We start from the raw sequence: 13,221 nt of genomic DNA, 5'->3' as shown, positions 1-13,221 counted from the left end.
CAGAGTTCCCATGGCTCACACCTGGTGCCAGCCAGCAGCCGCGGACCTGCCTGTAGGCCCTCGTGAAGGCCTGCTGCTCGTCCTGAAAACCTGCTGCTACTCGAGAATCCAGAGGGGCTGCTCCTCATGGGGCGCCGTCTTGGCTAGAGGCTGCTTACATCTTCTGTGGGCTTTGCCTCCGTGGTTTCCAAGGGGGCAAATGGGGGCTGCCGGGCCTTATTTGATGGGAGACATGAATATCTGGGCTAGGTTCACTTCAGAGATTCATTGTTTTCCTGATAGGTATGAGTGATAATTTTTGTTTGTTTTGTATGTGGGTGGGGTCATGGAAATACTTGGGGATGGTAATCAAACTCAGCTGAACTGAGTTTGCTGTCACTTAGCAGTGTGATCTTGGACAGGTCTTTTAACCTTTCTGGTCTCCATCTGTAGAATGGGAATTACAATACTAGTCTCATTTGCCTCTGAGATTGTCATGAAGAGACAGTGAACTACATATACGAAAGTGCTTTCAGAATGGCAATGTACTCTGTATGCAGTGTGTGTGGCAGATAGCATCCCAGTTTGAATTTCAGTGAGATTCAGAACTGTGATTAACAAGGCAAGCAGAGCCAGGATGGGGTGAGGCAAGCAGGGTGGGTAGGGCGCTAAGTGAAGGAGGCACTCCCTCACGGGGGTGTTTACATGCGGCTCTGAACCAGCAAGACGCTGAGAGTCAGTGTCTCCTTCAATTTTGCACTGTAGTTACCCTGCTTGCCTCACCTAAACCCCTGTCCTGAGTGAAAGTAAAATACATGCCCATGAAAATTATACATGTGATATACACTTTTGTTGTGACAAAGTCCACCAGTACCTAATCAACCTTGACAGATGTTACCGCTGGGACAATTTCTGGGGTGTCTTTCCTGGCGTTTTTCATACATGTACAACCTTAAACTAGCTTTTGTTCTCACCTCATGGGCAGCACAGAAACATGGGGAAGAAACACCAATCTGATCTCAAAACCTCATGCGTGTTCTAGATCTTTGTCATGGGTGTATTTGTAGACTCTGTGGAGGGGTCACACAGCACATGACACGGCCAAACATGTTGAACCTACGTCACCCAGCTTTCTCTCCCGTACACCAAGTCTTCAGTAGCTGCTCCAGGACCTCCACCTCCCCCGTCTTTAAAAACTCCAGGTACTTCTTTTCTTCCATCTCCTGGTTGGCTGGCTGGCTGGCTGCCTGCCTCTCTCATCCACTACTTCCTCTTTCATCTCTTCTCATGAAGACTAATCTGGCCATTTGAGGACTCTTTATCTCTCTTACTGTCTCCCAGATCAGTTCCATAAAGGATCTGGGTGGTAAAAAAAGACTCCCCTTCAGGCATGGGTATGAGGGAGAAAGGTTGTCAGTAGCTCCATAGGTTTTGTTCCTGACATATAATATCCATATGTACCTCTTCCCGGCCCCTCCTCCACACTTTTGAAATGCGATCACGCTGTCCCTAATGTCTTCTAACTCAGCGGTCCCCCACCTGTTCGGCAGCAGGGACCGGTTTCCTGGAAGACAATGGTTCCACGGGGGAGGGGGCGGGGGGCTCAGGCAGTCGTGCAAGCGATGGGGAGCGGCAGATGAAGCTTCGCTGGCCTGCCCGCTGCTCACCCCGCCTCCTAACAGGCTGTGGAGCGCTGTTCTAACTGGCATTGTGTCACTTAACGATGCATCGCAGAGCTCTCCAGTGGTACTTCCAAGCTGATGTCATCGTTTTTAACAGCTGCCTGTATTCTACCCTGTCAGTGTGTCATAATTTAACCCCTTCTGTACTAGGAGATGTGTGTTTCTCCTTTTTCACTCTTGCAAATAATCTGCGTTGAAAATCCTCCTACACTTTTCACTTCCTTGTGTGCTTAGAAGCTTAATTTGCTGGGTCAAACAGGATGATGTGCATTTTGATAGCACATTATGGGAAGGTTGATTGTGAGCACGGCATGGGCTCTGTCCCTGGTATTTTTCTTCCTGTCCAACCTCCGCTAGATTCACCTTCACATACAGTTTTCATTCACAGCTTGAGGGCTGTAAGTAACAACTGTCAGAGTTGTTTTTCTAAAATACCCTCGGTAAGCTATCGTGTATGGCACCAGTGTGACTGCTTTGGGAATGGTAGCTCCCAGGAGGAATGAGATGTTTCCCCTACTCCATATGGACCATCCTGCAGTTTGGCCTGCGGAGGCCTCGGGGTGCTTGAAGGCGCAGGAGAGGGAGCTGTGTGGACCCATCGCCGCCCAGTGGCCGCTGAGAGGACGACGGCCTTGTTCGCAGGCTCAGGCACCAAATCCCTGGGAACTCCTAGGAATGCTTGAGGGGCACTTTACTGGAGGCTGAAGTCCTGCATGAACAGCAGGGAGGTGGGAGCTAGTGACATCTGGGCTACTGTTACAGTGACTCCATGTGCAGCCATAGGCTGGCGCCTGGGGCAACTCAGGTGACTGTGGCTTTGGAGTGAATTTGCGTTTTATGGCTCACATGGTATCTACAGATATTAGAAGGAGACAGCGGCAATATGCCAGGAGCAAGTCGTTTCTGGGCAGTGCTTATCTGCCTTCAGGGACCTCTGCCATAACTCTGTGGTCCATAAGTTGGGAACCACTGAGGTGGGATATTGGAAAGCTGAGTGCAAATGAAATCATTAACTCAATGTCAAGGGGAGCGTGCTCTTGAAAGGAATCCTGGGGTGAGTTCTCACCATACGGAAGGAACACCCGGTTGTTCCCATTCAGGATCCTAAAATGACTCCCTAATGTAACAAATCAACTTCTCTGGGCAGCTTGTTACCCCTTCATAACGAGTCCCCACCCTATAATGAGCCCTGTTTCCTGTGGCTCTGATCAGGGCAGGTGCTGTCACTGCTATCGGCAAACAGAAGGCTTCTTTTTGCTTCTAAGTCATTGCTTCTGCTTTTTGTACCTCCGTGAAACGCCACCTCCGTCCCTTTGGTAACCTAAAGCCTACCATCTTTGCTGCCCTTCTTAACGCCCACTGCTCCAAGTCCTCTCAGCAACTTGGGCTTTTAGTGACTTTGGATTTTGTGAACTCCTGAAGCTTTTACACTTGGTGTCAGACATTTGCTGTGGTCTCTGTTTCGGGTCTGTCACTTGTCTTCTCGGCTAGACTGTGACTTCTGACATCAGTGATGCTTCATGTTTTCATAGCTCCTTGAAGGGAGTTGCTGGACACAAAATAGTGTAATATTTCAGTGACTTGCTGCATGATAAAAAAATGAAAGCCTTTTTGTAAATGGAGATGTTCGTATATTAGATCTGCTTTATGTAGACATTTTAAAAATCTTTCATTCATTCAGTCACGCATACACACGCACACACGCATGTACACTCCTCATACAGGGCTGGTCACAGGTGTAGGCGCATAGCCTTCCGCTTAGAACAGAAATGTGTTCCTGCGAAAAGCATGCCCACCAATGTGGACAATCAAGCCGATGGTTCATAAAAACGGAGCCAATCTGCTTGGATCGAGACTGGGCATCCAGACCCCGTGGATCACGTGTCCACTTTCCCAGGCCTGGCGTGCTGCTCGGAAAACACTTGTTGGGTGAGTCGTGGTCATATATCTATTGGATTCAGCTCTGCTTCCTCTTGCTCTGCTTTGTGTTGACTTTATGTGAACAGTGGATTGCTGGCCTCTGGGTTAAGGGGAGTTATTTAATGCACACAGGCCAATGAACAACCACTAACTGTTGCGAGTTCAGGGGATCTAATATCTTGGGAGGATTTATACCAATTACTTAACTGCCTGAATACCAACCTTCCTATTAGTTTTATGATAAGATGCGCTTAGGTCTCACGTTTATCCCGAGAAGACAGCCTTATCCAAATCATCTATATTTTAGCAGGCAGTACCAAACTTCAGGCCTCAGAAACACATTTTAAATAATTCTTGCCATGCCATGTATTTTAAGTATCATTAAAAAGCCACTTTCTTACTTTTAAAAATATGTGTGCAGTAGATTTTGTGAAGCCTATAATAAGCCTATGAAAAATTGATTATTTTCCCACAGGTATAGGTTCAGATTTTTATTCTGCTTGCCAAATGAAAAATCTAGTATGCGTGGGTCCTTTATCTTATTTATGCCCTTTCAATAGAATCACCATGTTCCCAAACAAAGAGAAATGGGTTACTCGGATTGAGTAGCCTAATCCCTTCCTGTGGTGGGCAAAGGAGTTTGTGCAGCTCTAAACTAGGAAGCATGGATTTCCCTTTCAAATGCCTCATTTTCTTATTCTTTGCCTTTCAGTCAGCTCCATGTAAACTGGGTCAGAATATAACATGGGTGCTGAGGTGAGTTTCGGCTCCTGGTGGAATGTGCGTGTGATGGAAATAGGTCGCTTTAGGACCCAAGGATGATGCAGAGAGAGGTTTACAGTCAAAGATGATAATCGTTCTGTCCTTTAGTTAGCATTCCTGGTTTCTTTTCTTTTTTTTAACTGAACAGTATGTGCCAATGGCCCCCACGTACTTTCGTCTCAGTTCTCTGGCCCTCATTGCTACAAGTTGGTTATGGCGTTGGCTGCTTTCCCAGCATTCATTCTCTCCCTGATCAGGAACCATGGCTCAGCACCCTGGTTGAGGGATAGGGAGGGATGGGGTATCATCATGCTCCTCTGTGCCTAAGTCTCTTCTGAATTACTCCCTCTCCACCCTTCCATCTGAGAGTCCTGGATACTTGTTAAGCCCCCAGAACAGACGAGGTGGGGGAATTGGGCACCTTGTGCAGGTGACAGTGGCATAGATATAGCGCCTCGCCCATAACTAAGGTGGGAGTAGAAACAGCCTTCTGAGCTGGGGCGGCGGGTGAGCACACAGCTCTCACTCCACAAACAAGGATGAAATAGGCAGCGCACAGAGGCTCAAGAGACCGCTGTGATGAGTAACTCTGAGTACAGGGGGCCACGGCGGTGCTCTGTGAGCTTGGACACTTACACTGGGGCTACAATGTGGACAATCTCAAGGACCATGGTGGTGAGTGTGAACCGATTCGGCCTTGAGGGGCCAGGAGGGCTTTTCAGCTGGAGACTTTTGAGAGTGTGATTGGGCCCGCGGCTTTTGAAATTGTCTTAAAGAGAATTGAGAAGTTGTCCTGTTTAGTGGTTTTAAAACTTTGCTGTGATGATCTCCCCGAGGGGCTGTTCTGGTGGGAGGATCTGGGGAAAGAAGCCGAGAGGCTGGAACCTTGGGCTCCTTTTCCCACTGATTCAGCAGTTCCGCCTCTGTTTTACTTCTTGAGCTGCCAGGTAAGAGTCCCTTCATCCATCCTTTCCTCTGTCCTTTCCTCCTTTCCTCCCTTCCTGTGGTTAAACACATAAGTTGGAAACTTTTGTTAACTGTTTTTAAGTGTACAGCTCAGTAGTGTTAAGTATACTCAGTGTTAAATAGATATCCAGACTTTTTCCTCTTGCAAACTGCAACTCTAGTCTCTTTCAATAACAATTCCCCCTTTTCACCTCCCTCCAGCCCTTGGTAACCACCATCCTACATTGTTTCTATGAATTTGACTAGCCAAGTAAGATTTCTTTTCAAAAAGCAATCAAGCAGCTGAGAAGGTTTGATAGCCTCCTGATGTATCCATCATTCCTCACTGTCTGCACCCGCCCCCCAGACAGTGAGGAAACTGAAATCCCAGAGGTCCTGGGAGGCCCAGGTGGCCACACAATGCAGATGTTATTCACACGGATACTTAAGCCAGATTGCCAGGTTCACATTTTGGCTCTGATGCTCTGTATGTGACACTGGGCAAGTGATGTAACGCAGTGCCCCAGTTTGCTCATCGGTTAAAGGGACGTGATGGTAACAGAATCTGCTTTATAGCCTTGTTGTGAAGATTAAGTGAGGTAATCTACACAAAGCACTGGGAATAGGGCCTGACACTTATGTACGTGTCTGCTATGATTGTTAAGTGACTTCCTAGCATGACACAGTTCCTTGTAAGGAGAGCTGTGACTTTGGGCCTACAACCAGCTCCCGTGGTGCATGTCTTTTGAGTTTCCACTTAAGACTGAATAGATCGATAGCTTTGACTGGCAAGGTTTCCTCCTACACATCCCTATCTTTCATCTAGGGCATGCCATTGATCTTGAAGGATGCTCCATCAATATCTTAATCCTCAGGGGGAAAGTCATGCAGTTCACATCATACAGCACAAGAAGGCCGGTCATGCGATGGCATTAATTCAACAAATATTTATGGAATGCTTTGATGTAAGGACACCTGGGGTAGATGCTGGGGACACTGAGCAAACCAGCCCCAAATCCCTGCTCTCGAGGAGCTTGTGTTGTCTTGGGGCAAACCTTTGTAATGCAGCCCTTTTAATCAATGAAATGTTTTTCCTGAACTCATCTAGCTAAGGAAGATGAAAAGTTTGCTTAAAAATATTCAGGTTTGGAAAGGAACGCTCTAGACCTGTTGCTGATGGTGCTTTCGAAAACTGGTTCGTAAAAATAGACACTAAACATGGCGTAGAAATACTGGTGATTTCAGATTTGAGGCGATTTTTCGGATACAAAGTTTGCAAGTCGGTTTATCTCCAGTGCTTATTCTGGGGTTGCGTGTGCAGTACAGTCCCTCATACTTAGAACTCGGTAAGGACAGCATAAGACTCACTTTACCTGTGCTTCAATCAGATGTCAGGAGGAATGTGGGATTCCTCCTGCCTACGCCTCTCCTGGGCTTCCTCCTTTCCTCCTCAATGTAGGCAGATGACATTCAGACTCAGAGGAAGCAGAAGCAGGGGTAGTGCGGTTGGGACTGATCTTCCAGAGGGAAGAAAATAGGAATTGCCATCACAGGCTGGGGCTTTCCAGCTGCAAGAAAAGATCTGCGGTACAGATATCATGCTGCTTGCTACCTCCTTGGCTATTTGGGTCATAGCCGGTGCTGTAAAGCACAGCTCTTCTTTCCTGGGGTCCTACAAGTACTTCATTGGTAGGTACTTCCCAACACAGCATTTCCAGGGTGCCACTGCTAGTCAGTCAAGGTTGCTGGGTGATAGGCATCCCATGTACTGTTAGAAACTGCTGGGACCTGTGTGGCGGCCTTAAAGCTAACGGACACAGTCACCCGCAGCCGTGGCCCATTATTCATAGCCCGCTATCCCCACTTGTTTCCCGTTAAGAGACTGCTATTATGTTCAGCTAGGGTGGAGAACCCTTGATCTTAGGGAGCAGGGGGGCCCCTCTTTTAACCCTAAGGGATGAAGCGTGGAGGTCTGGGCCAGTTGTAATAAACCCATTCCCAAACCCAAACCCATCCTCCTTTACAACTCTTAAGTGTCAGTGTGACACTGGCCAACGAGTCTGGTGGTTTCTAGGAAATATTTTAAAAAATTTCCCATATAGGACTTCCCTGATGGCGCAGTGGTTAAGTATCTGCCTGCCAATGCAGGGGACACAGGTTCGAGCCCTGGTTTGGGAAGATCCCACATGCCGCGGAGCAACTGGGCCCGTGAGCCACAACTACTGAGCCTGCGCGTCAGGAGCCTGTGCTCCGCAACAAGAGAGGCCGCGATAGTGAGAGGCCCGCGCACCGCAACGAAGAGTGGCCCCCGCTCGCCGCAACTAGAGAAAGCCCTCGCACAGAAACGAAGACCCAACGCAGCCAAAAATAAATTAAGTAATTTTTTTTTTTTTAAAAAAAGAGAGCTTTAAAACCAAAGGTCAGGGGAATGACTGCTAATGAGTTTGGGGCTTCTTTTTGGGAGGATGAAAATGTTCTAAAATTGATCGTGGTGATGAATGTACCAAAAGAATTTAATTGTACACTTTAATGGGTGAATCGTATGGTATGTGGATTGTCTCTCAATAAAGCTGTTATTTAAAAAAAAAAAAAGATCTGCAGGTAGCTAGACTTAAATTATAAAAACAAATATTAAGCCTGCAAAAAAAAATACATAGGGGATAAAAATACTTGTTATATTTATGCAATTTTAAAATAGCTAAATGCCGTGTTACTGCACAAAATTTCACTGGTTAGGAAAAACAACAAATTGGAAACAGTGTCTGCCTTCAGGAGTAACTGGATGGGACAGAAGAGACTTATTTTTTTCCCTGTATACTTTTATAACTTCTGATTTGATACATGTATTAAAAAAATAAGTGTACATATAATTAGTAACAACAGTGTCATACCTCTCCTTAGTACAAGTATAAACTCCCAGGTTGCATATTTTGTTCTGAAAAGAATAAAGAATGAAATATTTATGTTTTTAAAAATCAGTCAAAGGAAGTAAAAAACTGAAAGATTCTTACATTTGTCTCATCTCACACTAAAAAGCATTTAGTCATTTCTCTGTTATTAGGCATTATAATCAGGCAGAATTCTTTCTTACCCAACAGTCTGACACATCTTTAAACAATGACACAGTTGACCATTCCCTCCTCCTTGAAAACTTCCTTTCCTTCATTTCTAGTACATCGCACTCTCCTGGTCTTCCTCCTCCCTCAATAACCTCTTATTAATTTCCTTTGCTGAATTCCTCTTCATTTCCCAAGAAGGTGTCCAGAAGGTAAGTTCCATGAAGGTGGGAATTTTTGTCAGCTTTGTTCACTACTGTATTCCCAAAGGCTAAAAAAAGTACCCAGAACCATACTCAATAAATAACTGTTGAATGAATACATGAATGAATCAGCACCTCCAGGCTCACATTTTGAAAAGCCATAGAAGTAAACTATATTCCACATAACCTTTATGCTTAATCTACTTTATTACATTATATTTCTCTGAAAATTGATAATCAATACACTGTTTATTATTTGATTAGCCAAAATCATTCCCTGCTCTTTCTCCATCAATGTGTTTTACACAGTATGTGCAAAACGCACATTTAACAGCTCTTACACTACTTCTAAAAGCATAAACGTAGCATAGAAAAAGAGCAGCTGTTGCTACGGGAATTTTCACTTTTGTTTCTAGTATTAATGTTGAATTAACACAATGAAATACTTTAGTAATTTTAAAAAAGGGGGGGACACCCCACTAGACTTAACTAAGATATCACAGTAAAGACAACACCCGGAAAGTGCCCGAGGCCCGCGCGCGCCCGAGTCGCACTCCCAGGAGGCCGCGGGACGCCGACCGGGCGCGGTCGCGCGGGGGCGGGGCTCGCGCAGACGTCGGCCCGGGGCGGAGCTGGGGAATCGCGCAGGGGGCGGGCCGCGGTGACGTCGGGCGTCCCGGCCGAGCTGTGGGTGTGGTGTTGGCGGCGGCGGCGGCGACGGCGACGGCGCCTGGGCAGCAGCGGCAGCGGCAGCCCTGAGCAGGGTGAGAGGGCCGCGGTGGCGGCAGCTCGGGGTCGGGCGGCGCCTGGAGCTTCCCGCCAGTCGCTGGCGCTAGGCCCCTCGGCTCTCCTCCGCTCGCTCCTCCTCACGGCCCTGGCTGGGTCCCGGCAGCGCGCCCCCGGGCAGGGCGGAGCCGTAGGTGAGGCTGGCGGGCGGGGGCTCTGGGCTGCGGGCCGGCGCGGGCGCACACGCGCACACGCCAGGCGCCGGGCGGGCGGCGTCTGTCTCCTCCCGCTTGCCCTAGGAGGCGGTGCGGCGCAAACAGTCGGCTGTCTCCTCCGCCGCTGCTTCAGGGGGCCAGTCACGCAGAGCCCGGGGCGGGCCGCACCTAGGAGCCTGGCGCCCGCGGACAGGTGGGCTGCCCGCATGGCCCGGGAGACCCCGCCAGCGGCCTGTCCGCGGTTCGCCTCGGCGGCCGGGGAGGGAGGGCGGCGCGGACGGCCGTCCCCGTCCTCGCGGGCGGCGCCACCATGGAAGTCCTTTACAGGTCTTTTAAAAGCATTCTGTCTTCTCTATCTGGTCATATTTTTTTTTCTTTTCTTCCTGCCTTCCTCAGAAAATCTCTACCTACCTAGCTTTAGAGCAGGAAATTATCCGATTGAATTCTAGCTGTTTCTTTAACAAGAAATTCTTTGTAATGGTATAAACAGAAGAATCTTTGTTTGAACGAATAAAAATGACTCATTTATGTTTATTCTGCATCTGGTATTAGTCAGGTTTATGGCTTTTATTTCTTAAAATCGTTCTAGAAATATTTATTATGATTTTGCTCCTTATATTTTTATCTGCATTATTTTGTTATTTGCATGGAAGTTTCTGGACTGTTTCCAAACAAATTCCTTCGAAGGGATTGTTTCTGGCACACTGTTACTTCTGATGCCCTCACATTTGTCAAAAAGAAAATGAGGGTTTTTTGGACCTAAACTGAGAATTATTATAGTGGAGGGAAGATGAGAGATGTATTTCTTTCACTGCCATTTATGTCTGATCCTGCGAGAGTACAGAATTTTTGATGGGTGTGTCTTCAATTTTGTGGACCCAGGCGTTGCCCACTGCCCAGCTCCTCTGACTATACCTGACCCAGATGCTCAGTTTCTGTGTTTTCTGTATTGATCGTAGGTGGAGGAGTTACTGATAGTCATGGAGAAGGTAAAACAGGAGCTGGAGTCCATGAAGGCGAAGCTGTCCTGCACTCAGCAGTCACTGGCAGAGAAGGAAACTCATTTGACCAACCTTCGGGCCGAGAGAAGAAAACACTTAGAGGAAGTTCTGGAGATGAAGTAAGTTTTATAATATTGTTCTTCAGGCATATGCTTAGTTGAAATACTTGTCCTCATCGCTTTCATCTTCTGGCCCTGTTTGTCACGCCTGACACACTTAGCCTAATTTTAATGCTCACTTGTGTTTCTCACTCCTTAGAACAAATTTGGGACAAATCCTCGTCAACTAGAAACTTTTTTTGCCTCCCTGTCATTGAATTTTGCAGTCCTCTAGAGTGTATGTATCCGTATGCAATTGTGTCTCTGAAATTCCTAAAACCTTCTGGAAAGTTCTGGCAAGTTGTTGAGCTTTCTGAGGAAGATAACCATTGCTCCTGAGGTCATACGATGGCTAGGCAATTTTTAAAAACATTTTTTATTATAAACATTTCCAAAGGTACACAAAACTAGAGAATAGTATAGTGAAGCTCCTTATACCCATCCCCCATATTTCACCATTAACATTTGCCACACTCTCCAGTCAGTTTTGACAAAATTGTCACTTTTAGCAGAACCATTCTTTACATCATTTTTGTACTTTCCAGGCATCTTGCAGCTTCCTTGAGATAGTCTGTTGTGAAGGCTGTATATATCTGCTGTGCAGAATACAGCTGCTGCTTTTTCTCCTCTGTGACTTTGAAAAGTTCTGGTTTCCTTCTCTTCAGAACAAGTATGTCTCTTTTTTAAGTCCCTTAGTACTTTCTCCATCACTCCAATCCCCACCCCTGTGTAATTGTCCTGTTCTCATTTTACTGAAACCAAGTCTATGCTGGGACCCCTCAGTTACCTTCATCACCTCAGCAGTTACCTGTGTTCTTGTCGTCTTCTCTTCTGACTCAGAGGAGATACTGTCTCTCCTTCACCAAGCTCGCTTTTTATTTCTATCACAGATTTAAGCTCTGGTTCCCTCCTCTGCAATCTGTCTCCATTAATTTTCCTTCACATAATCTTTGCTCACTTTCTGTTAGTTCCTTTTTCTCTGCAATAAATACGCACTCTCTCTGACCTAAAGTAAACAGTCTTTCTGAGCCCAGCCAGTGCTTGAAGCTAACATCCCCTCTTCTTTTCTGCTACTTTGAACTATCAATACATGTTGAATATGAGAATTACAAAGTAGCAGAGGATCTTGCCATGACACCTCAGCATGAATTTTCATGGGGCATGATTGTTTTGATATCATGACGGCAGCCCAGGAGTTGAGGAAACAAATATCGGGGTGTCCCCTGTGCTTATGGATTATTAGGACACAGTGGGAGGTTAAGAGAGCCTGATCTTTCAGAAAAGAATTGCAGGTGATGTGCTCTCGGAAGTGACAGATACTGGAGCCAGAAATAGGTTGATACGCAGGGAGAACGGGGAGAATTTAGGGTTCTGAGTATCGTGGTGAGAAAGTTTGCTTCTTACGAGCAGGTTAGTAGAAGCAGTTGAAGACAAGGTTTTATCCCTGATGATAAGAACATAGAGGAAGGATGGGTATAATATTCGGGAATACAAGGTATCGATGTGATACTCCTAAGCACAAACAGGCCCTGCTAAAGCAACGGTGTAGGAGTATTGTTTCCTTTTCTCTGTGTACCAATATCTTGACTTGACTTGTCACATCTTTCCCACTCAGTTCAAGTGTCTGTAGCAAAACAGTGGTGGATTTGTAAAGGAATTTTCCTTTATTGTTAGGACTTTGAAAAGATATGAAAGAATTTTTTTAAAGAATGCTTGACTTTAAACCATTAAAAGGGAATTGTGTGTGATTTTTTTTTTGTTTTATTATTGTTATTATTTTTGGAACCACAGTACTAAACTTTCTTATGGACTTCCCTTGCCAACCCAGGTTAGAGATTACATTTCAGAAAAATACTGTGATTTGCAAAACTGTTTTTGGTAAGATCAAACACTCACACACTAAGGCATGGGATGAGTAATTAAAGTATTCAGAGAATTTATAAGTGGTATAGAAATTTGATGAATAAACATTAAATAAAAGTTCTAGAAATAAGGTGTTAAAACCTGGCTCTGACAGGTGACCTGTCTCTTAAATCACCTTCCTCATTTGCTCAGGAGATACTACTACAGCATCCTGCTGTTCTTAGATTTTCTACAAGTTTTTTGTCATGCAGATTTACTGACTTAAAGTTTTTAAAGTAGTCTTTGCTTTAATTTGCACTTAAATTTCTCCTTGTTGTTGTCTCTCATTTTCATATCTTAATAAAATGGTTGTTTAATACCTTTCTTTTAACAAATTAAGCACTTCAGGCCTAATCGTCTATCCAAACATGCTGTTGAGAGTGGTGGCTAATCCCAAACTCCTAATGTATCCCTCCTCCACACTCTTTTCTCCTTTGGTAACCATAAGTTTGTTTTCTATGTCTGTGGGTCTATTTCTGTTTTGTATATAAGTTCATTTGTATCTTTTTTTTTTTTTTTTTTAGGTTCCACATATAAGCGATATCATGATATTTGTCTTTCTCTGTCTGGATTACTTCACTTAGTATGATAATCTCTAGGTCCATGTATGTTGCTGCAAATGGCATTATTTCATTCCTTTTTATTGCTGAATAATATTCCATTGTGTGTGTGTGTGTGTGTGTGTGTATGTGTGTGTATACATATATATGTATAAATATATAAAACACATCT

General features: G+C 45.4%; 1 protein-coding gene across 1 annotated transcript in view; it reads left to right on the top strand.

Moving 5' to 3' along the window:
• Nucleotides 1–3,477: 3,477 nt before the first annotated feature.
• Nucleotides 3,478–13,221, top strand: part of LOC137758979 (ELKS/Rab6-interacting/CAST family member 1-like) — a 143,392-nt gene continuing 133,648 nt past the window's right edge. The window contains 6 exon segments of the mRNA XM_068534916.1: nt 3,478–3,590; nt 6,433–6,567; nt 6,677–6,743; nt 8,461–8,556; nt 9,071–9,815; nt 10,448–10,608. Coding sequence (XP_068391017.1) covers nt 3,478–3,590; nt 6,433–6,567; nt 6,677–6,743; nt 8,461–8,556; nt 9,071–9,815; nt 10,448–10,608 — 1,317 coding nt within the window.

The sequence above is a fragment of the Eschrichtius robustus genome, chromosome 2, assembly GCF_028021215.1.
Source record: "Eschrichtius robustus isolate mEscRob2 chromosome 2, mEscRob2.pri, whole genome shotgun sequence".
In the NCBI taxonomy this organism is placed as follows: domain Eukaryota; kingdom Metazoa; phylum Chordata; class Mammalia; order Artiodactyla; family Eschrichtiidae; genus Eschrichtius; species Eschrichtius robustus.
The sequence above is the reverse complement of the archived record's forward strand: the minus strand, read 5'-3'. Positions and strand labels throughout refer to the sequence as shown.